This window comes from Protopterus annectens, chromosome 10.part0, assembly GCF_019279795.1.
Source record: "Protopterus annectens isolate FY-2018-M chromosome 10.part0, PAN1.0, whole genome shotgun sequence".
NCBI lineage: Eukaryota > Metazoa > Chordata > Ceratodontiformes > Protopteridae > Protopterus > Protopterus annectens.
This window is the reverse complement of record NC_056744.1, coordinates 1,610,632,098-1,610,657,322: the sequence shown is the minus strand read 5'-3', so window position 1 is coordinate 1,610,657,322 and position 25,225 is coordinate 1,610,632,098. Positions and strand designations below refer to the sequence as shown.

General features: G+C 38.4%; 1 protein-coding gene across 3 annotated transcripts in view; it reads left to right on the top strand.

The window, feature by feature from the left end:
- LOC122813790 (major vault protein) overlaps positions 1–25,225 on the top strand; it is a 402,121-nt gene that overhangs the window by 275,904 nt on the left and 100,992 nt on the right. For all 3 annotated transcript variants that reach the window (XM_044086295.1, XM_044086296.1, XM_044086297.1), the window contains exons 9-11: positions 6,850–7,008; positions 8,217–8,455; positions 18,763–18,960. In XM_044086295.1, the coding sequence (XP_043942230.1) occupies positions 6,850–7,008; positions 8,217–8,455; positions 18,763–18,960 (596 nt within the window). The remainder of the gene's footprint in view (positions 1–6,849; positions 7,009–8,216; positions 8,456–18,762; positions 18,961–25,225) is intronic.

Here is a 25,225-nt window from a genome sequence, read left to right as displayed (position 1 = left end):
AAATGCATTCAAGACAAATGGAGCCCAGAACAAATTCCCCTGCATAGCAATCAAAAAGAAATGTTAGCTGTACAGAATGCTGTGGCACCCTTCAAATACCTTATCCTTCCAGGACAACTCCTGATAAAGACAGACAACACCACAGTTATGTGGTACATAAACAAGCAGGGGGGAACTCATGTCTACCCTCTCTGCAGGTTAGCCATGGCCCTGTGGAACACAGCCCTGAGCAACCAAGGACACCTGCAAGCTCAATTCCTGCCAGCAAACAAAATTCACTGGCAGACGATCTAAGCAAAAATCTACTGGACCCACACGAGTGGAAGCTGGAACCCAACTCATTCAAACTTCTAATCCACAGGTGGGGAACTTCATAGGCGGACCTCTTTGCCTCCCCCCAAAACCATCAATTGAACAAATTTTGCACCAGAAATCCCCACAGCCAAGTGTGGAAAGTGGATGCCCTATCATTTACATAGGAAAACCTTTCAATTTATGCCTTTCCCCCTCCTCTCAAAAGTACTACTCAAGATCAAACAGGACAAGCCAAGGACAATCCTTATTGCCCCAGACTGGCCACTCCAGCACTGGTACCCACTCCTACTCAGTCTGACAGCAGTGCCACCCTGGCACCTACATCAGACCCCCCTCCCTGCTATCCCAGCAGGAGGGACAGATTTTGCATCCACAGCTGCAAACCCTGAACCTTGCAGCCTGTTTTTTCCCCTGAATACACCACCAGCAACCCTCAGCAAACAGGTGCTGGACATCATCCTTGAGGCCAGAAGGCCTAGTACTAGGAAATCCTATTCAGAAAAGTGGAAAAGATATTGTTCTTCGAGCCAGTCTCAAGGAAAGGACACAGCTGTGCCCACCATACCTCAAATCCTAGATTACTTAGCAGAGCTACTCCACAAAGGCCTATCCTTCTCATCAATTAAAATTCATGCCTCTGCCATCTCAGCTCACTATAATACTGAGTCACTTCTATTTTCTCACCCTCTCATCAAACAGTTCCTGAGAGGAGCTAACAATTTAAGACCCCCGAGGAGAGCTCCCACCCCTGCCTAGGACCTTAACTTTGTACTAGAGAAGCTCAAGCTTCCCCCTTTTGAACCTGCTGCTACAGCAGAGTTAAAATTCCTCTCTTGGAAAACAGTCTTACTTGTAGCCATCACTTCAGCAAGAAGAGTGTCTGAGTTACAGGCACTAATGGCTGTGGAACCCTTCATTATTTTCCATGTGGACAGGATTCCCCTCAGGACTAACCCATTATTTATGCCCAAGGTGGTATCCAGTGTGGCTTTAAACCAGTCCATCCATTTACCAGCCTTTTTCTGTAATCCTCAGAATAAAGGGGGAAGGATTCTGCACTCCTTGGACGTGCACAGATAGCTCAGGTTCTGCCTTGGCAGAACTAAACCTTTCGGAAAATCTGACCAGTTGCTAGTCAGCTTCGCCATAGGGGCAGAGAGCAAGGCCATTTCAAAGCAAACCATTTCCATATGGATAACACACTGCATCCATTTCTGCTACAAACACCATGGAAAACCTACCCCATAGGGGATCAGAACACATTCCACTAAGGCTACCTCAACCTCTACAGCATTCCTTAGGGGAGTCCCTACTAGGGACATCCTGGAAGCTGCTACCTGGAGTTCTGTACACACCTTCACCAAGCATTACCACTTACCTATTTTTTCTAAATCTAGAGCTGGATTTGCCACAGCAGTCTTACAAGGCCTGCAAGCCAGCCCCAATACTTCTTGACTGCCTCCACCTTTCCTCAGCTTTGGGAATCAACCCAAGTGTGATGACTGCAACAGTGAAACACGAAGAACATAGTACAGTTGTGTACACTTTAAATGTAGATGTTCAAGTGTATTCACTGTTGCAGTCCTGGTTACCCTCCCTCCAGCCCCCTGACTTTTTTCTATTCTTTCCACCTATCCTTTTTTGGCCATATCTTATGGCAATGGTATTTACTTTTTACTGGAGGTGTTCCACACCATGTAATTGCTTCCTGTTTTGAGGGCTCCTGATATCTGGGTCAAGAAAAGCTGATGTAATGGCGTCGGTTGCATGTTTTATACCCCTGACGACCTGACATCATGGAAGAGGCGACAGCATCCGATGCAGAAATCCCAAGACTCTGGTATTCGGGCCGACTGAGGGCTACCTGCAGGCAGATAACCCAAGTGTGATGACTGCAACGGTGAATACACTATAACATCTACATTTATGGTAAGTGTACACAGCTGTACTTTCTGTCGGTTACTGTCAAGTCTTTATACACTTAAAACCAGGGAGCTAATATTGTTTGTTCTATCATTATGATCAGAGGTTTACTTATGATTGTGAGATGCTTGTAAAGCTGTTTAGGCATTGGTGAAGACTGGTTGTAGGGCACAGGATTCTAAATGATGAAAAATGGTTGAACAATATGGCAATCTGAAAATAACAGTGGTATTTGTCCTGTGATGTACAGGAGCAGATCTATAGATTTGATAGGTGCAAGTTTAGTTGTGTTTTACATGAGTTTGCTTTATTATTTATTCATAGTGACACCACCTGCTCTAATCAGTAGACATTGCCAATATACTGGCAAAGAAATTCAGTGTGAATATTACCCCAGAAATAACTACCCAAATCTTGAATGTCAGACCCGCTCATTATAACTAAAGCACTTGTACTGAAGGTGCTCTCCAAGACTAGAAATGCTTCCTCCATAAGACCTGTTAATAGACCTGTCTGTTTTATAAACAGTACCATACGAGCACCTGATAGTATCCCTGGCTCTTTAGTAAACAGTATTATACAATGACTGGCCACTAATATTCAAAAACGAGCATGCTGATTGGTCAGCCCAACCAGCGTGTCTGTTGTAAATCCGAGAATATACCAACAGAAAAAGGTCTGGTTACCCGGACTTTTTTCCATTAGTATATCTCATGATTTTTTTTTACTTTTCTTTCTTTAAAATGAAATTAGAAAGCAGATGATCTCAAACGAATGAGGGTGTCAGTGCAGAGAAAAATAAAAGGATAATCAGGTTCATTCTGCAAAACTAAAGACTTACCTGCTTATCCTTTTAGTTTGTCTGCCCTGGCTCTCTCCATCGTTATAAGTCTCCCGGTTTCTTTTTTCTGTTTAAAAAAAAAAAAAAAAAAGCAACAGAGATCTTCCTTTCTCCGTGGCTTCCTTTGCACAGCACTGATGTACTGCATAAGCGTGGGAACAGAAGTCCCATGCGCATGTGCAGTACATCAGACAAAGCCCCAGGATACTGGAAAAACGTGAAATGGCACCATGGAGGCATTATGCAGAGGCATTGTTTAAGTAAGTATTTTTTTTCTTAAATAATGTCATTGTTAACTGACTCCATGGTGTGGTATAATGAAGATTTACCTACGGTTGGCTTTATTTAATCACTCGGGCTTCGCCATCTTGGTTAAACCACACCAACCATGGGTAAACCTTCAATATACTACACAGACATCGTCAGTTATAGCTTAACTAAACAAGCCCTGGCAAAGCCACTTCTTAAACCATATTTATTTAACCTGAGTTTAGCCACTGGCTTTGTTCCTGAGATTTGGCATACAACATTACTGAAGCCAGTTCACAAGGGTGGCCCTTCCACTGACCCCAGGAAATGTAGGCCCATCAGCCTGATAAGTCTTGTTTATAAAACCACTGAATGTATTATAACTAGTTGGATAAGCTACAATATTAAAAATCTCATCCGCATCCACGGCAGTTTGGTTTGTTAAGGATAGATCCTGTCTAAGGAGTATGGTTAACTCCTTAACATAAGCTGTTGATGACAGTCAGGCTACCATTTGCAATTGCACTCCATGCTAGCATAGATAGTAAGTATAATGCATTACAAATACAGTAGAGTCGATTATCTGAACTAACTGGGACCTAAGGTAGTTTGGATAATCCAACTGTTCAGATAATCAAACATATAATTGAACCAGATTAAAAAAAAAACTTCTGAAAATGTTTTTAATGAATATTAAACAAGAAAAATAAAACAAATGTACTGTAAGTACGAAACGGTACATTATATTATTGTAGTACAAGCTAAAAACACACACAAGTGAATACATACAATGTTTACATATTCAAACTTTATGATTTTTCTTACCCAAAAACTTTGGAAGGCTGTGTTCGGATAATTGACATTTTGGATAATTTATGTTCAGATAATCAACTCTCTACTGTAGATCCCAATGTAGTGAGATGGTTAACAACTTGGTTAAAAGATAGATCCCACACAATGCTGGTAGCAGGTGCTTCATCACAGAGTATGAAAGTGACAAGTGGTGTCCTGCAGAGTTCAGTGCTGGAACTCTTTGGACATTTATTTTTCCTGGTCTCCAGACCATGAACCAAGGCCACAGACTAAGCAAGTTTGCAGACGAATGTGAAGTAGGAATCATTGTTAATGTCTCTTCTGACTCCCCAAGCCCTTCAGCAAGAACTTACATTTTTAAATATGTGGTATACTAAAATGTGCTCAAATTAAATTCTAAAAAGTGCAACTTTTCCCATTTAGTAAACAGACCCTTCCTCCAGCATACAACATAAAATAACACCTGCCTCCAAAATGTGAATGTTGTTAAAACTTAGAACTTGAGTTAATTCTCTCTTCTTTGGTCATCATGTAATGACCCTAGTCATAAAGGCCTTCTATTTAGCAAAGTTATTTGACAAAGGAATATCATCCATATCTATAGAGGTTATTGTCCCCTTATATTCAGCATTGATTTGGACAGGTTTGAATATAGTGACCCATTTGGGATGTAGGTATTTCAAACTAGAAAGACCCAAGAGGTTCCAAACTAAGGTCATCACTGGCTTAAAAACCCAGGGCTACTAGAAAAAACTGGAAGCACTGTTTCTTTATCTAGTATCTTTTAGGTTCCTGAGGCTAAATCTATGTCTTCATCACTATTAGGGATCCAGTGTATCTCCACAAATCAAGTGGTAAGCAGACCCACTTTACAGAGGCCATTATTCAACCACCCTGCAGCAAAACTGTGACAAGACTAACTAGTGATTAATCTGCAAAGTTGATATGTGCAGCCTTAGAGAGAAACTATCATTTCTTTTTTTCTGATGTGTTACTGTAACTTTGAACTAAAAGATAATAGTCTTATTTCCTTGTAAATAAACCTTTATTTTTGAATTCCTCCAGATGTTGAGGACTTTCATCAAAAGACCTCTTGAGCTCTGAAACTCTTTCATTCTTGAAGTATAACTTGAATGCTATCTTTAAAGTAATTTTCAGGAGCATATATTCTTTTAAAGCCTCAAATATTCAGTACAGTGTTTGTTGTCTAACCTGTTCTTTGGCATAAAGGATATACTGGTAGAAAGGTCAGCACTTTTTCTTATTTAAAACCAGGCGTAAAAGGGATTTTAATTTGGAAAACCTGCTGGTTGCAGTAATAGACACCAACAGGACTGTTCCGCAGGACAGCTGTTCTAAAGGAACAGAATAGACAGGCTGACAAGGAGACTGAGACAGATTCTAAGAAAAAAAAATGCATGCAGAAGGTATGAATCAGCAGTTTCTTTGAATAACTGACGTGAAGAACCTTTTTCAGGAACATTTTTACTGCAGTGTCAGTAGCAGAGGAAGGTTTCTGTGACAAGCATACCAAGAAAAGCAGTAAGGGTTTATTATAAAAAGAGGAATATGAGAGACAATTTGAAAAAAAATAACACCCCTTCCCCACCACCACCAATAAGGCATTAGGTCATTGAATGTAGAAAGTTGCTCTCTGGCACAAAAACAGCAAAGACAGACTGTGTATCGTGGGACAGTCACACAGCTAGAATGGACTGTCACACTAGTAGTAAATGGAACAGTTATTTGGGGGGAACCAGTGATTTATAACAGCAAGAACTGAAGTTGGCACCACCAGTGGGGCTTTCATGGAGGACCTGTTCCAGTCCATGACAGTAAAGGCATCCACGCATGGTCTGTGTTGGCTTATGCAGGGAAATAACAGCTAAAGAAATGGGGTTTGCTATACAACTGTGCAGGTGATTAAAAACCCCTATTCATTGAAAACCATGCTAGTGACTTTGCTTAAAGTAAGAAAAGAGTCATCCTGCTTCCTTCCAGTACCAGGATTTTTTTTCCTTTTTTTTTGGTCTGCCAAACCAATAGATTGAGGATGTGACCTGTCGTCGGACTGTGTAGCATCACATTAAATGCACATGTTTAAAGCAAATATGCCTGTCCCTTGTCCCTGAGTGTAACCAGCATGTAATCTGCCATCAGCAGTTGCTTCCAACCCCTATATGGAAGTAAGTGCTGTACCTTTCCCTCTTCACAGGCCAGACTTTGAGACTGAGGTTGCCTTATGAAACCAGGTCATTGCCATGACAATGTGCACATCACCACCTTGCTCCCACCTGTTGTTGCCCCGGTACATGTATTGAAAATGTTTTGTTACAGGCGATATGGTTTCTTTCTAATACTTTTCTGTTGAAGGTTTTGCATACATAATATAGGCATTGCATTTGAAGTGACTGACAGCTTTGGTGACATTAATTTTTAATGGTCTGAGTCATAAATTTAATGGAATATTACCTGCAAAAGTGTTGTACTAAATCTTCAACAGAAATCACAGAAGGCTCAGGCTGTATAGTAAAATATTAAGATCAGATATACTTAGCAATACAATGTTTCTAAAATGAATAGCGTTTTTACAATAAAGTTATTCAGGCCTCACATATATTCTTTACTGGTATGACTGTTGATGTTAGATGATAAACCTTTCAGCAGTACTTTAGAAAATGACTTTTTGTTTACTTTTCCTCTCACAGAATGGAAAGGAGGTGGAGAGGAGACCAGGAGATCGGTGGATGATCCGGGGACCTCTAGATTATGTTCCACCAGCAGAGGTGGAGGTGCTGCTTAAACGGCAGGCAATTCCACTTGATGAGAATGAAGGCATCTATGTGCGGGACATCAAATCTGGCAAGGTAAGGGCACAGAGAACACCAACAAGTCATGCTTAGCAGGGAGGAAAGAACTGAAAGGTATCACATCTGGCAAACTCAGAGAGGTTTGTCTGGAAGACCACATGAAATGTAGTTTGATAAGGTAAGACGATTTGGCACAGTGAGTGGTCTGACCTTTTTAATTGTGGAATTCTAATAGCTGGATGCACCGTACAACAACAGATCACTGCAAGACATGGGACCAGTGTACTCAAATCAAATTAAATAATTGATCTATGGCCAAAACTTCTCCCTGATTTGTATTACTTGTTGCCTACAATACTTTGCAGTCACCAGTGTTACTTTTTATTATCCGTTGCTGTTAAGTTGCACCCTACTTCTTTAGTGACCCAGTGAGCAATCCTCACCATCTACAAAGTTCACTAAGAAATTAGGGAACAGAAGTAGATTGGAATTTAAGAACATACTAGGCAAGCAGTCATAGGGACCCTAAGATGCCTAGCAGTATACATCTTTAAGCAGACAAACTTAAAAGTTCTTACCACCCTTTTCAAGCACTTAATAGTGCTCCCCTCCCAAATCGAGCAGGACTGTACACAGTAACCCTGGTGTAAATCTGTGTCTACCCACCCAATCGTAAAGACCAGCCTTAAAGTAGTCAAAACAGTGCTTTGTTTGACCTGTAGTGGTAACTTACTGTCAGGCCTTTCCTCTGTAGCAAACATACAAGTATGAAAAGGTTACTTTCCAGTCAACACCCAGCATGTCTTTGATGTGGGAAGAAACAGATGTACATAGAGAACTCACACAAACACAGGGAGTATGTTCAGAGTCTGTACAGATGGCATCCAGCTGAAAAGCAAATTGGAGAGCCTGTTGCTGAAAGGCAACAGTTCTACTCACTGTATCACTGTTCCACCTTTTTTTTAGCAGTGTAGTTAAAATGATGAGCCATTTCCTTATGGAAACCTGATCATTTAGCATGTCTGTAACTACAGTTTGTAGATTGTTCAGAGTGAGTTGTAACATATGGACATTTTAAGATAACGGCATTTTAACATAGAAGTACAGTATTGCCTTTGTTTTGAGATAATTCAAGATTTTTACTATTTTAAACTGGTTGGGTTTTGTGGGTCTATCATTTACTCACATTTGCTGTAATAAATAGCATAATGTTGTTGCAAAGTCTTATACTCATGCCTTGTGTTTGATGTCTCTTCACCTTTCAGGTGAGGGCTGTAATTGGTGAGACCTATATGCTAACCCAGGATGAAGAATTGTGGGAGAAGGTACTCCCTGGCAATGTGGAGGCTTTGCTTATGGCTGGGAAGGACCCCTTGGCTGACCGCTCAGATCGCAGTCGAGGAACAGAAGAACCAAAAGTTCGTGACAAGACCCGAGTGGTGTCCTACCGTGTGCCCCACAATGCTGCTGTGCAGGTGTATGACTACCGTGAGAAAAAATCCAGGTATGTTGTGAGCTGAAACTTCTTGGGATACTAGGGGATATTAGAAATAAAGTGGTACAGCCAAGACAAATAAAAAAAGAATAAATTTGAGCTAATAGAAAAAAAGTCCAAGTAGCCACTACAGCCAAAATGAAATGAATCCAAAAGGCTACTAGTGGAATCACAAAGACGCTGGAAACGTGAATAAATTCCACACTTTTAATGAAGGTTTAGCGCTTTCATCTAGTACAACTAGACTTCATCAGAACTACTGCAATTAAATAAAATAACACCATTTAAATAGTAATAAGTACATATCAACACCAATGAGATGCACGTATTTAATCCCAGCCCATTTCCTATGTCATCACTTCCTCAGAAAAGGGAACTGGTTTAAAAAAATATATACATGCACAACGCAATGAAAACACCTTAAAAACATTGAAAGTTAAAAAGTTAAAGAATTAAAAACTTGAAAAAGACCCTCCAGTACATAAAACCAAATCCATTATAAATAACATGAAAATTGAATTGTTACAGTAAACATTATTGAAAATATACAAATGAATACATATTTTACCCCATAAATACGTATGCCTATTATTAACAAAAAACTGGAATAGAACAATTCCCATCCCTATCAAAACACATATCCTAGCTTCTAGGATAGGCTTGATAGATATGCTGTCATTAATGCCAGGCTTTACTGTGGCATTTAAAGTTATTTGCCACTTTACCTCTCTCTCACTTAATAATACCTTCAGGTTTCCACCCCTAGGATTAAGATATAATACATCTAGTATAGCAAATCTGAAGGTTTGGCATCCTGGACTATCCCTAATATGTCTATATAAAGCATTATTGACATCACCCTTTCTAATAGCATACAAATGGTCGTATATCCTATTTTTCAATTGCCGACCAGTTTTTCCTACATAAAATGCTGGACAGTTATCACATAAAGCGAAATAAATGACATTCTTGGTTTGACAATTTCCTTTCATAAAATAAATCCTATTCTTACTCTGATTTTTAACTTGTATGGTAGGTTCTTCCAGAATAGCAAAACAATAATGGCATCTAGAAGCTAGGATATGTGTTTGATAGGGATGGGAATTGTTCTATTCCAGTTTTTTGTTAATAATAGGCATACGTATTTATGGGGTAAAATATGTATTCATTTGTATATTTTCAATAATGTTTACTATAACAATTAAATTTTCATGTTATTTATAATGGATTTGGTTTTATGTACTGGAGGGTCTTTTTCAAGTTTTTAATTCTTTAACTTTTTAACTTTCAATGTTTTTAAGGTGTTTTCATTGCGTTGTGCATGTATATATTTTTTAAACCAGTTCCCTTTTCTGAGGAAGTGATGACATAGGAAATGGGCTGGGATTAAATACGTGCATCTCATTGGTGTTGATATGTACTTATTACTATTTAAATGGTGTTATTTTATTTAATTGCAGTTCTGATGAAGTCTAGTTGTACTAGATGAAAGCGCTAAACCTTCATTAAAAGTGTGGAATTTATTCACGTTTCCAGCGTCTTTGTGATTCCGCTAATAGCCTTTTGGATTAAAAAAATTTGAGCTATTTAACCTCGTTCATATCGTAATCTCTGTTTGTTTTAATTGGTAGAACAGAGGTCAAGCTTCTGTGTTAACTATTCTCAAAGGTAAAAAGAGGAGGTTGTTGTCATCTACCGTTGAAGTTTACTTGCCACCCATAAAGTAGTGCTAGCAGGAGCTCTTGCATCACATTGGTTATACTAGGTGGAGGTTGCAAATGAAGATTTTTTTTTTAAACAAAATCTGTTCTATATGACACTTTGTGAGTTTTTCCACAGTGTAACACACTTTACATGGTAGTGCCATAATGATTTTTTACCAGTACAAACCATTTTGGTAAAAAGGCTAGTAAGCATCATTTTAGGTCAGTAATGAATACGTATTTTTTTAGACTTGGTATGTTAAATAAAAAACACATTGATTTGGCTGGTGATGATGTAGAAATGGAACTTGTGGTAAAAAGAAATGGAAAACGCTGTGGTAGACAGTGGTTTAATCTCTTGAATTTATGTGGACTTGTCAAGCTAGAACTCTTTTCAGTGTTGCAGAGAGCAGGTTTTATCTGGTACCTGTTTTTTGACTATATTAAAAATTAGAATGCTGACTTTTGACAGTATTTTCATCCCTTTCTGTTATTTTGGGACTAGGATTTCTGTTTAAAAGCAGGATTTTAGAAACCAGCATATATCAAATGCAAATAAAAGAAGTAAAAATCTAAAACCATTTAATCAAAAGCTGCTAACACCGAAGTGCACAAAATATGTCAATACATATAACTGTCCACATTATTTTGCATCACAGAAACAGCCTCATACATTCCTGGCCATAAACCTAAATGTACATCAAACTAAATCCTCAATACTACCCCCTGTCAAACCTCACGTTTCATACTACAGTCAGCCACATGCACACATATTGAGTCCACTACTTTTGACTAAATGGCATTTTATTCAGTGCAGTGTTAAGCTCAAAGATTGCCCATTGAAATGGATTAATCATGCTCGGCTGCAAGAATATGAACTGCTCTTGACCAGACTTCCTGCATGTTTTTAATTTTTGTACTGGGCTCATGGAAAAAGGTAGCTGAGTGTTCTGCCTCTACCCTTCATTCACACTAGTGCTGCAGTGTACACCACTGACTGATTCTGGCCTGCCTACCCTTCATTCACACTAGTGCTGCAGTGTACACCACTGACTGATTCTGGCCTGCCTACCCTTCATTCACACTAGTGCTGCAGTGTACACCACTGGCTGATTCTGGCCCACTTTAGTTTCCTGCCAATGTACACACAGATAATTTAGTCAGATGGCAGGAGCTATTCCCTTTGTATATAAGTAAGATGACTGATTCTGGTGTGCCTACCCTTCATTCACACTAGTGCTGCAGTGTACACCACTGACTGATTCTGGCCTGCCTACCCTTCATTCACACTAGTGCTGCAGTATACACCACTGACTGATTCTGGCCCACTTTAGTTGCCTGCCAATGTACACACAGATAATGTAGTCAGATGGCAGGAGCTATTCCCTTTGTATATAAGTAAGATTATCACTGAGTTTTATTGCAGTAAGTATTTATATTACAATATTTTGCAGCAATAAAGTGTAACACTTGCTGAAGCATGCCATCAAAATTAGAGTGTTTATGTGCAAATATATAAAATACTACTTATTCCAGCATCTGTATTGGGGTTATTAATACTGTATTGCAGTATAAAATTGTAAATCCCTGAACATGCAAAGGACGTTATTATTTTTCATTTCATTTTTTGCAAGTAGAAACTAACATTTCCTGAGCTAAAGGCCGTTGTGCAGGATACCTGAATGCCTGTATCTTAAAGGTAATGTTATAGTCTTACTAATGCTGTCTCATCACTGAAGATGGTCAGACATAAAAACAGAAAAGAGGGGAGTCCACTTAAATGTTTATGTATCACAAATGTTGAAGTTCCCAGAGAAGGGCCAATTTCTTTTCACATTAGATGAGGACTGCCTTAGTCAGGTTAGCCGACTCTATGGCTCTTTTTGAGAGCTGTACAAAACACTTCCATAAAACCACCTCCTTCCCAGTGGTAATGAGTGTATAACATGCTCCTGAGGAAGATCATGTCACCCTCCAGTCCTTGTTTTGGAACGGCTTTATCTGCCATGTTGCATAGGTTGTGTCAAGGGAAACAAATAAAGATTGTAAACCAAATATACGAGGAAGCCTTACTCCTTGCTTTTCACAGTCTGCATATTTTATTAACACTAGGACTCCAGCCACTGATGTCTTAGACCTCCATTTTCGAGTTATCTGTACACTTTGACTTTGTCCATATTAGGAAATCTCAAAAAAAAAAATTTAGACAATTTGAACCAAGTCATTCCATATTTTTAAATAATCTTAGGCAGACCTTCTTGGATCCTGGTTAATTTTCTAATGCCCCAGTAAACTGTAGTCAATCCCTGTCTCCCTCCCTGTGTCTCTCCTGTCACTTTTTTTTAATTTAACATTTAGGTCCCCAACCTTGTAGTGATCATCAGAACTCTTCACTGTCACTCTATTGATCCCTTTTTTTCCTGGTGGGGATCAGATGAGCTCACCAGCTCATTTGATTCCGTAAGAGGTGAGGGTTGGGTGCTATGAATGGTGCTATCATCTGTTGTGCAAATTGGACCTTCTTTTTTATGTTCCTTACTCCCCTCCCCCTGCTGTGAGCAACTTCCATGATTGCTTACTCTGAGGTTTGCATACATGCTTCCATACATGCCAGTGCCCCCCTCCCAGTAAATGGCACACTACGTTTTGGAAACCCGGTTGTCCTGGTCCTCCCTGTGGTCCAGCCTGTGGCCACTCCCTTGTCTCCGAGAGACATTTACCACTTCTGTTACATGTCACTGTTGCCTGCATTCAGCCTATTAATTACACTTGGGTCATTAGTGCAGACGTCGGCAATTCATCCCTCTTTGCCAGCAGAGCTGCATCATAGCCATATTCTCTTTAGCAGTAGTTGAGGGCAAAGTATTCAAATTGTTGCTTTCCGTTCTGATTTTCTTGACCCTTCATGTGGCCGGCTTTGTATTCAGCTGCTGCTCTTCTGGACAGGACTGATTGGAAGTATCGCTCTGGTTGACTAATAGAGGCCTCTGCTATGGCACATCATGACTGTCCATTAGCTGTTCAGATACAGCATTAAGCAGTAAACTAGAAGACAGGCCATCTTTTATCACTGATTCCTCAAGAGCATCATTCGAGTACTACGTAACTTCCTTTTCCTTCTGCCACCTTTCCTTTGGAAGTCTCCCAAACCCATTTAAACCTAACAAAGTAAATAAGTAAATAAGTAAATAAATAAATAAATAAATAAAATATATCCGTGTTTTATATGTGCATGCATGCATACATTTGTTGCGTCTTTGCATTTGTTGACCTTGAAGGCCAGGAAGAAAGCCTCCCTATTATGTTAAATACTACATTATAAAGTCAAAATTTCCATAGAACGTGAGATAGCTGCAAATTTTCATTTCTGAGTAACTTGAAATATTTTTTTTTTTTTGTCAACAATAAATTTGATTTATAGCGTAACAAAATAGATTAGGACCAAGATACAGCAAAAACAAAATGCAATAAAAAGTTGTGAATTATATGTTTTTCTAAAAGCAATGAAGTGTAGTAGAAGAGATGCACTTTGTAGTATCCGAGAGAGATAAAGAAGTGATTAGTAACATAGAGAAAAGAAAGTAAGGTCAGTGGTGTAATGTAAATGTCCAGGCATTCGTCCTTTTTCTCACTTCCTAACTGTAAAAGGTTCCATGTGTTGCTACGGCTTTGGTGAAGATGTTTTTCACTGGCAGTGGTGCAGGTTTAGAACAATCATTCAGCACAAGGTGGGCTCCTAAATTCCAAAATTTTTGTTTTCTTTCCAGAGAACAAGTTAACTTCGGCAAGTAAGCACATTTCTCCCTTTTAGCAAGGTGTTTTGCTCTAGTCTAACCTTTTCTGTGCCTTTCTCTGTGTTTCATGGTTTTGTTTGATCTGCCTAATTATTTAGTTCATGTAACCTCTATAAAAACTAGCAAACCACGACAATGGAAACAGCCAAATAATCCAAGATGCTTTAATACGATGCGAAAACTCTCTTAAAAACAAAACAGTAAAACAAGCGCTTTCGCCTGATTAATATCAGGCTTTTTCAAGACAAATTACCAAATTAATTAATAAATATTATGCTTTTTAAGCATGTTTCTTATGAAGTTTTTTACAATTTTTTAAAACAATTATTTATTAATTTTTAGAATTATTGATTCATTCTTTTTTCACCTATGAAGTATTTAACAATAAACTGTTGCTTAACATATTATGAAATTTAGTATGAAACGTTTTGTTTCTACTAGCATAACAAATTGAGTTTGTTAATATGGGTAATTCTAATCATTACTGTTAGAAAATATGTCAATAATTTTAACAACCTGTATACAATTATTACAACGCACTTTGCACTTTAAAAGCAAATTAATGAGTTAATTTTTGTTCAAGCTAATGACGTTTGTTGGTTGACTGCATTATATAAGGTTATGCACATCCTTTTGGTAATTTGTCTTGAAAAAGCCTGATATTAATCAGGCGAAAGCGCTTGTTTTACTGTTTTGTTTTTAAGAGAGTTTTCGCATCGTATTAAAGCATCTTGGATTATTTGGCTGTTTCCATTGTCGTGGTTTGCTAGTTTTCTTGGTTTTATTGTTCTGTTGGCTTTATTCATGTAACATCTATACTTTTCAGTAACCTGTACACATGCCCCTTGCATTCCTAGTAACCTTCCAGCATTTTCTGTAACCTTTAAGCCTCCTCCTAGCAACTTAAATTACACATGCACCCAGCATGTCAAAGGAGTAAAGCTTAAATGATGATAATTTTATATTGCAGTACTATCAGCAGAGGGTTTGTGGTATTGTGTCATTTTAGGAACAAAACATTCCAGTTGTGCCAGAATGTATGCTTTGCTTTCCTCTTACTATTATTTTAATTAATAAAATGTGGTGATTATTGTACTGTATTTGCTCAATAATAATACACATGTTGATTTATAAGAGATTTCTGTTGCTTATGCCAGGTTCTGTTACACACTTTGTGGCTAGATTATCTGATACCACCTTAAGCCATTGGGAGGTAGTGGTAGGGGACTGACTGGGCACTCCTTTTTGTTTCTGCGATGAAATGGCAGCTGATCGCATGCATGTAATGCTTTGCCTTGAGCAGTGACAGGCAGCAGGTGGTAAGTGGGGCAGTGCATTTCACTGAATCTCATTTCATTGTGTCTGAAATCATTGATAAAATTCATCAAAAACTCATTTCATTGAAATAACATTTTACTAACTCACAATTAATTGAAAACTGTAGAATTCTATAAACAATCACTGTTAGTGTGTTTTTGTTTTCTCTGGAAGCAGTGGTTTATTATATGCATCTTTTTCTCTTTACTTCCACAGTTGTTTAATAGTGGAGTTAGCATATTTAAGTAAGGGGTGACTTGCTTCCTGGACAACAAAATGAATGTACATTTACTGTAATGAGGTTCTCTATGAAATATGCATGTACCACCGTTTACGGATATAGACCTGTCAGCCTGACCAGCTTCACTTATAACATTTCTAACATAGTATGCTAGCTTTTTCGTTATAGATGATGTCAAAAACTTTGCTAGACTTGACCCTCAGCAGTTTGTTTTTTATCAAGGGAAAATCTGGTTAATTTCTTCCAGGGTGTCACACAGGCAGTTGACTGTGTCCATATATTGCTCTCAGTTTATGTTGTTGTGGTCAAGGCATTTGTAACAGTACCCCATGATGGCATCATAAGGAAACTAAATGGTTTAAAAATAGATCCCTAGGTAGTAACCTGGTTAGCAAACTGGCTAAAAGGCGGAGCCCATCACTACGAGTCACATGTGCCTCAGCAGTTAGTGTGATGGTAAGGAGTTGTGTCCTTTAGGCCTCGGTCTTGTGGCTTCTTTTTTATTGACCTTTCTGGTCTCCAGGCAAGGAGTCAGTACTTTTAGCAAAATGGGGGCTATTATTAAGTTCCTCTCTGATACCTAAACCCTCCAGCAAGGAACTCTTCTTCATAAAGTCTTGGTGTGCTGAAAATGGGTTAAAATTAAATGCTAAAAAATGCAGGGTCATTCCTTTTGTTACAGTCCCTCCCCTCAGCATAGTGTATTGCCAGTGCATCACTACAAAATAAAAATGTACTTGGGGACCTTGGAGCGTGGGTTGATAACTCCCTATATTTTGATTGTCATATGACAGCCGTATTCCTGAAATCCTTGTACTTAAAGTACCTTCTCACCGAGGGACTACTGACCAGATCTAAGGAGGTCATTATTGTCTTGTATTCAGCATTTATTAGGGACAGCTAGAGTATAATGCCCCCTTTTGGGATGTACCTCCCTAGACATTTGAAACAGCTAGAAAGGTCATAGAGTTTCCTAACTGGGAAGATTACTAGCCTGAAGACCCTGAGCTGCTAGAAGATGCTGGAAGCACTGTGGTCCTTTATTAAGTATCTTACAGACTTTTGAGGGTAGACCTCTGCCGAGCGTACAGTGCCATTGAAGACCCAATTGTCCTTGCAGTCCTGTATCCCCTGACACAAGAAACACGGGAAAACAAATCTTAACTTACAGATAAATGTCTCTCTCCACTGTGATTTGCTTATCACACAGTGCCTCCCATACTTCTGCAACAGATTCCCCTGCAGGTTAAGCAGTTCACTTCACTAGCATCCTTGAAATGGATCCTGGATGAGTGGATGCGTCCCCACAAAAGTTAAACTAGGATTGACTGGGCTAGCCCTCCTTGCAAAAGGGACCTAAGACTTAGTTGTCTTGAAATATCTATGAAGTCTGTTTGGGTCTGCAGCATGAGTTCTTTATGAAATATATTTTCATTAAGTTTTTTTTCAGTCATTTAGGATTCAAGTTCCAACAAAGTGAGATTCAGTAAAAAACACAATAATTAGATGAAGGCAGATGGAAGTCCTGAAAAAAAAACTGAGGAACAGAGTTTTATTAATGTTGTAGTTACCATTGATGAGTTAACCCCTTTAAGGAACATTTTTGATGCGGCTTTAAAGTATATTTTGACAGCTAATAAGGGCTACTTGCATTGTGTGCCTCTCTTCCCACCTATAAGACAGGCTGCAGACCCTAACCAGCCTATAGCCAAAGTCCTCTTCTGCCACACACACACACACACACACACACACACACACACACACATGTACAGATGCTTGCAGTTTCCCTCTGACTCTTGTATTCTTATTTCCCATTTAAAGCCCTGTAGCCGTTGCAGAGACTTCATTTAATGCCCCGCTCATCCTGTGTTTGTCTTCAAGTTGTATCTTTTTTTTTTGTTCTTGTATACATCTCCTTCTGAAATGTACTACCCCCTTGGACTGTTAGTGTGCTACAAATGTTTTGTTATGTTTCCTCTCTCCTCCTCTTCTTCAGGGGCCTGTTTCCTGCTTTTGAAGGCTTCTAATGCAGACAGCATGCCATATTTATTTATCATCTTGGTGTGCTACATCACAGTATTACCCAAAACATATCCAACTTCTCCCACAGTGTTTAATCCTTTGTTCCTACTGACCTGCCTTAACCTTATATCTTGACATAAGTTATACCTACAAATAGTACTAGCTATATTCAGAGTCTAGGTTTTGTTAAGATGTAACAAATTTGTATGTTCTTATGTATACTACATTTTCTTTACTTTATACTTTGATTGTTGTAATGTGTGCATGAACATTTACTGTTGCTCATGAAGCTTTTCTCCCCGGGTCTCTGCTGAAAAAGGACCCCTGTCCAGTCAGACTTTCCCAGTAAACAAATGTTAGATAGATAGATAAATAAATAAATACAAATGTTCTCTTCCTGCTCCCATTTGGCTCATTGTTCCTCCTTGTAGTTTGAAAGATCAGATCCGTTCATTCCCCAGTTGTGTCCCATTTATTCTCTGCTGATAGGAGGGCCTCATAAGCCTGTAAGCCTATTTACTCTCACCCCTATCTTTGTCTAGCTGTTACAGCTTCCCATGCCAACTCAAACATGGATCATGTGTGGTATATTCAGGATGTTATCCCTCTGTGCCCTGTATCCAAATCTAGTATGCTATTTCTAAACTGCTTTTGATTGTTTTATTTTTAAGGAGTCTCTATATTAATATACATTGTCCTGTTTGGAGTCTTGACACGTTTCCTAAAGGGTATAACTTGCACGTGTTCTAGTAGTAACACCTCTTCCTGGGCATCATATGATGCTTCCATATTACTTCCGTCTCGCCATTTTTTGCCACCAGGTGCACCAATTTCCATGTATTTTTACCGTGTCTTAAACTGCACAACTCCTCATTATAATTCTAGACTTGTTACCAAGTCTTATTTCATCCTCTCCTCGTGCACATGTGAATTTTGTTTGTCAACATTTTCACCTCCTTTGGCTGTAGGCACAGCTATCCTTACAGTAACTTTTTCATTTAGATTTCAGCATAACTACATCACTGCTTCTTGACTTACTACCTACAGATGTCCAGTTCATATTCAAAATCTAAATTCTAAAAAAAAAAATCCTGTATTCTAATTAAGCTAATTAGGACCATCTGCGATCCTCAGGGTTGCACGAGTGACACTAGTCAGTGAAATGCATTGATCCAAGAGTAACTTAAAAATAAGCCTGACTTGTGAACTAATAATGGTTTTATTTGTTTGTTTTTGCAGGGTGGTATTTGGCCCAGAGATGGTAATGTTGGGTCCAGATGAGCAGTTCACCGTCCTCAGTCTATCAGGAGACACACCCAAACGTTCCAATGTCATAAAAACGATTTGTCTCCTGCTAGGGCCAGACTTCTGCACAGACATTATTAATATTGAGACAGCAGACCATGCCAGGCTGCAGCTGAAGCTGTCCTACAACTGGTGAGTTGCATTGAGGTTTTAAGCATTGACAAAGCGTATTTCCCTTTAAAGACAATGTTTTTATTTCCTGAATAGTGACAATTCTCAGAACATTAATTTACACTATTTTCCTCTGAATGATATGATTCGAGCTGCATTAAGAAAACTGTGTGAATTAATTCAGGAGATTGCTTTTGTAAGCTTATTTATTGTGCCATATATTAAAAGTAGTGAAATAAACTCAGAATTTGTTTAGTAACATCTTCCTTGAAATTTATTTACCAGGTGTGTAAACACACTTGTTAAAACTTGTTTCAGCTTCTGCAGCTTGATTTATTAGTGGAAGCAACAAAGCTGTGGTTTGTGCAGCTTGGTTTAATGGAGGAAGCAAGAAAGCTGTGGTCTGAAACTTCGAGAAGATCAGACAGCAAAATAGTTGAATACATTTGTAACTGATGAAAATTGAACTTTAGATGACATTTTGCTTAGTGATTATTTGAAAGTTGTTTATGTACAGCACTAATTGTATAATAAAGTTGACATGTAGCTGAGTAGAGGCTTTAGACTTCACTGTGCACACACGCACAGGTAGCTGCATTAACTGGTTTAATGGAAAGCATGTGTTTGCTGAGATGCTAGAACAAACTGCTTTGGGGGGTGCTTTTGAGTTTTCCCTGGACTGCAGAGAGTGTAGAAGTAATTTAGATTTTTTTTTAACTAGGAAGGAAGCCCATTCTGTGTTAGTACACTGTTCTGTTATAGTCCTGTACCACTGTGCAGGATAGAACTCCTTTTCTGATTTTAAGTTAGGAAAATAGACCTGAGCTGAAGATTACTGCATTGCCACTAGAGGTTGTTGCACACAAATATCATACATGAAAATTATATAATGATTCCAGAGGATGAAATGTGGGAAAGGTGGTATCTAAAATGAAGAGCTTCTTAGTGAATTTGATAACAGTGTTTACTTAGTTTCTTACTAAGAAAAAAAAAAGTATTATTTTAATCTACTAAACAAGAACATTTCTGAACACGGCCATTGTCTGTGCATGGATCAAATGACGTCACAAAAGACAAGAGTAGGATCTATAGTTACAGTACAGCTACAGCAAACCACTGATTGTGTCATTAACCCCCATACACATACATCAGCTTGGATCCTGAACTCAAATTATGAACGATCTGAATCCTGCATACTGCTACAATTAAAATGAACCACTTTTGTATCCAGAATACAGCCCAGTAGTGCGTTCCAAGTAAAATCATTTGTTCTACCCCACCCGCCGGCCAAGGCTGGCCATACGGTTGACCACAAAAACTCACTCTGCTCTTAAATCTTTCAAATTCTACTTCTCCACTTCTAATACTTCCACTGTGGCAGGTATTCTTTTCATCAGTGATAACGGCACTGTCACTTACAGGTTATAGGTCACTGCCACAGCTCAGGCTAGAGCATTGCCTGAAGCACGTGTGGATAGAAAGGTATTGTTACACAAATACAGTTGTGTTTTTTAGCATCAGGAATTTAGGTTGGGGTTGGGCTTCCAGAACTCTTTTTACCTCCTTAAGCTGAAATGTACATGCTTCATATGTTTTTTTTTTTTTTTTTTTTTGATTGGTTCAAATGAGACAGCAGCTATACTGAATTTCACTTCTGAATGTATTCGTGTTAACTCTGAGATCTGCATCTGCATAATGCTATAGTTATACTTAACCCTTGTTTTCAGAGTGCAGTCCAATACACACAGTACCACAGGCACTTACTACTAAACTCGCACAAAACATTAGCGTTTTAAACATACACAGGCACAGCAAATAAATACACATGTGAGCTGCAGACTTCAGAGTAACAACATAACATAATGAACATAAAATGTAACCAGGGCATAGTGCGAGATCTACTTTTACACAGTACCACTTAATACTAGTTAACTCGCACAAATAAACATTAGTGTTACAAACATACATACTCACAACAAATAAAAAATACACACCTGAGCTGCAGACTTGAGTAACAATATTACGAACATAAAACGTAATCAATGCACAGTGTGAGATCTACTTTTTGTTCAAAAATTTAAAGTAACTCTCGAAAATAAGTAAGTAGGCATAATTGGGCTTTCATACAAATGTACTTTAATGTTTTAATAAAGCTACAATCTTACTATAACCCCTTGTTTCACATACTGAAAGGAATCTACATGTAGTGCGTTTAAGCAGCTGATGTTCAGCTGAGGGATCGTGAAACTCATGTCCCCGATGTGTGTGCCATGTGCCATGCTTACTGGCTGACTCAAGTCATGGGCTGCAGACCGCAGTGCATTTTGTACGTAAGTAAAAAAAGTTGCAACATCGAGAGTGTTATGACTGTTATCCAAATGGATAGTTGTCTTTTTTTTTTCATCTATTTAACTTAACTCACCTTGCTGTTCCCATAGTACCCTGCCGTAATTGAGATGGTGTTATTGATGTAATGTCTCAAATGTAGTAAAATAAACTCCTTTATTCGTTTAAAACAGTAAGCGCTTTCACGTCTACAAAGGATGCTTCATCAGACTTAGATAAAAACAGTTCATTTAGAGTATTTAGATACACAGCACTTAACTTTGTCAACCAATGAAAAAACATTCATTATCATAATTAATTTATCTTGTTATACTTTAACAGATATTGAGAGAAAAGTTTTAAACAGAGGTTTGTCATTTGTCCATTCGCAGGGAATGGACATTAGTGAATTAATCGTTGAGTTAAAGTGTTTTACAAGAGGGTTGGGATTGGATTTGTATTTTGAAAATGGTGCTAATAACAAGAAAAGTTCCACCTGTGGTTTTAAGAAACCCTCTGCATTCACACCAGAGCTACATCCTCTCATTGAGAGTTTTGAGAGAGTATGTATCAATGATATTTATGGTTTATATAAGCAACAGGAATTTAAATCAGAATTTCACAATTTGAGCTTATTGGAAGTTATCAGCATTGAAATCTTTACAGAACAATGATGCTATTGTGATATGACCAGCAGACGAAGGTGGAGCAATAGTATTATTAGACAGTAACTATTATAAGCTCACTATGTGTGCAATGTTATTCGATGCTGATGCGTATAGAGTTATACATATGTTTGAGTTGAATAAAATTATTAGCAATGTACACGTTGAACTATATGAGATGTTAATGTGCAATCTGATAGACGTTGATCTTTATAAGTATTTCTTGATTGAAAAACCTTTAGTCCCTGTTATCAGAGGTCTCCCGAAAGTACACAAGACATTAAGAAACCCTCCCCTTTTAGACCTATTGTTTCGGGCAAAGGCTGGCGCACTGAGAGCATCTCTATTTATATTGAGAAACAGCTTAGGCCAGTTGTTGACTCCACACCCTCTATATTGAAGGACACCCAACAATTTCTAGAATCTTTAGCAGATAGTGCTTTAGATAACACTGTTACTGACAATGACCTTATGGTTACTTTGGACGTCCAGTCTCTGTTTACTAATATACCCAATAATATAGGAATTGATTTTTTGAGGTTATTTCTTCTTAATAAAGGCTTTACTACCAATAAGGTCATTAAAATTACTATGTTAATCGAGCTAGAACTGGAGAATAATGTTTTTCTCTATGACAATAAATATTATTTACAAACCATGGGGGTTGCTATGGGCATGTCATGTGCCAATTCATATGCTAATTTGGTATTAGCTTATTGGGAGTCCACATATATTTTGGCACATGAGTTGTATTCTGAGCATATTAAATATTACAGACGTTTTGTAGACTACCTTTTTCTTGTTTGGAGTGGTGATTCAGCAACTTTAGATGATTTTTTTAGTTTATATTAATAACACCACTACATTTTTGAGATTGACGGGGGAGAGATCATGTGATCAGATACATTTTTTAGATGTTACCCTCAAGAAATGGAATGGAAGACTAGATACTGAAATATACAGGAAACCATGTAGGAGGAATGCCTTTTTACATCGGGATAGTATGCATCCACCTCATGTACACAAGAATATTGTAAAGAATCAAGCTATACGACGCTCCCATTTAGTAAGTGATAATTTGGCGTTTGAGGCAACATTAGCAGATTTACATAAGGATCTGAGTTCTAGAGGCTATCGAGAAGTAGATTTATCAGTTTTACAACAAGTGGAACGTAAGGGTACGGCTTTACCATACATTCAGAGGAATGGAGGGGGGTGTACCAAACAAGAGAGGTTAGTTAATAACAATAAGAGGATGGTCATCACTTATACCAATAAGAATAGGAGTATAACAGATGTTATTAAGAAGAATTGAGGCATTTTACAGATAGACGATAGACTCAGAGCATTAGTAGGTCCACATCCTAGTTTTTGTTATAGGAACACCAGGTCCCTGAAGAGTATGTTATGTTATGAGAGACGAGTAGATGACAGCTTATCATCCACAGCTTATCATCCACAAGGAAAGGCACGTTCCCTTGTCGGAATTGCAGTCAATGTGCCTTTATATCGAGTAAGAGTATTTTTAAACATCCAGATATGGATGTGGTCTATAAGTTTGATCACTATGCAGATTGTAGTGTATCTTGCGGTTTGTTGTAGATGTAATGGATTTTATGTAGGCAAGACCAATAGGACTCTCAGGGAGAGAATTAGAGAACATTTATATGCCATCAATAGGGAGAATGAGACTAATGCCTTAGCCAAACACATTTTGTTACAAGGTACTACACACACTTTTGAGTTTTTAGCTTTAGAATTGATACATACCACCATGAGGCTAGGGAACACTAGTAATTTTACTGAGAAGGAAGAAAGTAGGTGGATTATCAGATTGCAAGCTGACATAGGACACGGTCCTAATGACAGGGTTAGTTTAAAACCCTTTCTACTTGACCGTGCCTTGAAACATTGATGTCCTTTTATTTTGTTTTAGTTTTAGCTTTGGATATGATGATTAGTAGAGTGTTTTAATGATTGTTTTCTCTCTTTTTTTTAATTATTCATGACAATGAAAGTATTTTGCTCTTCTATTGGTTTATGAATTATGATAATGAATGTTTTTTCATTGGTTGACAAAGTTAAGTGCTGTGTATTTAAATACTCTAAATGAACTGTTTTTATCTAAGTCTGATGAAGTGTCATTTGTAGACGTGAAAGCGCTTACTGTTTTAAACGAATAAAGGAGTTTATTTTACTACGTGAGATTGGTTGACTTCGATTGTTGTGGAGTACCTGCACCTTTATATCTGATATTTTGACTTTTTCTGGGCTCAGCAGGTACCTTACCTTAGAGAGTTCTTCGTAATTTTTATTGATGTAATGTGCCACAACTCAAGTCACTCACGGACCCACGGCTGTAAATATCTGAACTTTGTTTTCATTTTTAAATCTTCCATGTCCCACCAAGTCTGAGTCCCAACAGGAAGGCAGGCACTGCCTCACTGAAGTTTATGTCATCATGCATGCTCTTGTACATTGATGACGTGGAATACACTGGCGATGCGTGATAATGTCAGCTATAACCTAAAATTGTAAATAAATATAAAAAAAAAAATCAGGAATTATAGGTGCCACTCAGGAATTCATAGCAGCCCATTATTTTGCCCTCAAAACCGGTAAATACCAAGGAATTTGGTATGGTTGAGAGTTATGGTTTCACAGGGATGTGTTTGCAGCCTACTGTTATTCACCATCCTGACCCACGACTGCTGTGCTAAGCACAAGTCCAACCATATCATCAAGCTTTCTGATAACACCACAGTCGTGGGGCTCATCACAAAGGAAGATGAAAGGGCGTATAGAGAGGAGGTGGCTTCTCTGATCAGATGGTGCGCAGGGAACAAGACCAAAGAGATTATTATCGACTTCAGGAAAAGGAGAACAAACCATCCAGTGCTCATGATCAATGATGAGAATGTGAAGAGGTGTCCAGAGTATGAAATTCCTGGGTGTACACACATCGGAGGATCTCTCATGGTCAGGAAACACCACCCAGTTGGTCAAGAAAGCGCAGCAACACCTATACTCTGAGAAGGCTGAAGAAAGCTAAGCTTCCTCCTCGTATCCTCTGCACCTTCTATAGTGGTGCATTAGAGAGCATCCTCACCTGCAACTTCACAGTGTGGTTTGGAAGCTGCACAGTTACAGAAAGGAAGACACTACAGAGTAGTGAGGGTTGCAGAGAAGGTGACTGGTTCCAGTCTTCCATCAGTATAACAACTTTATTCTGCATGAAGCATCTATCTGAAGGGCTACCAAAATAATACTGGACAACACACATCCTGCACCTGGAC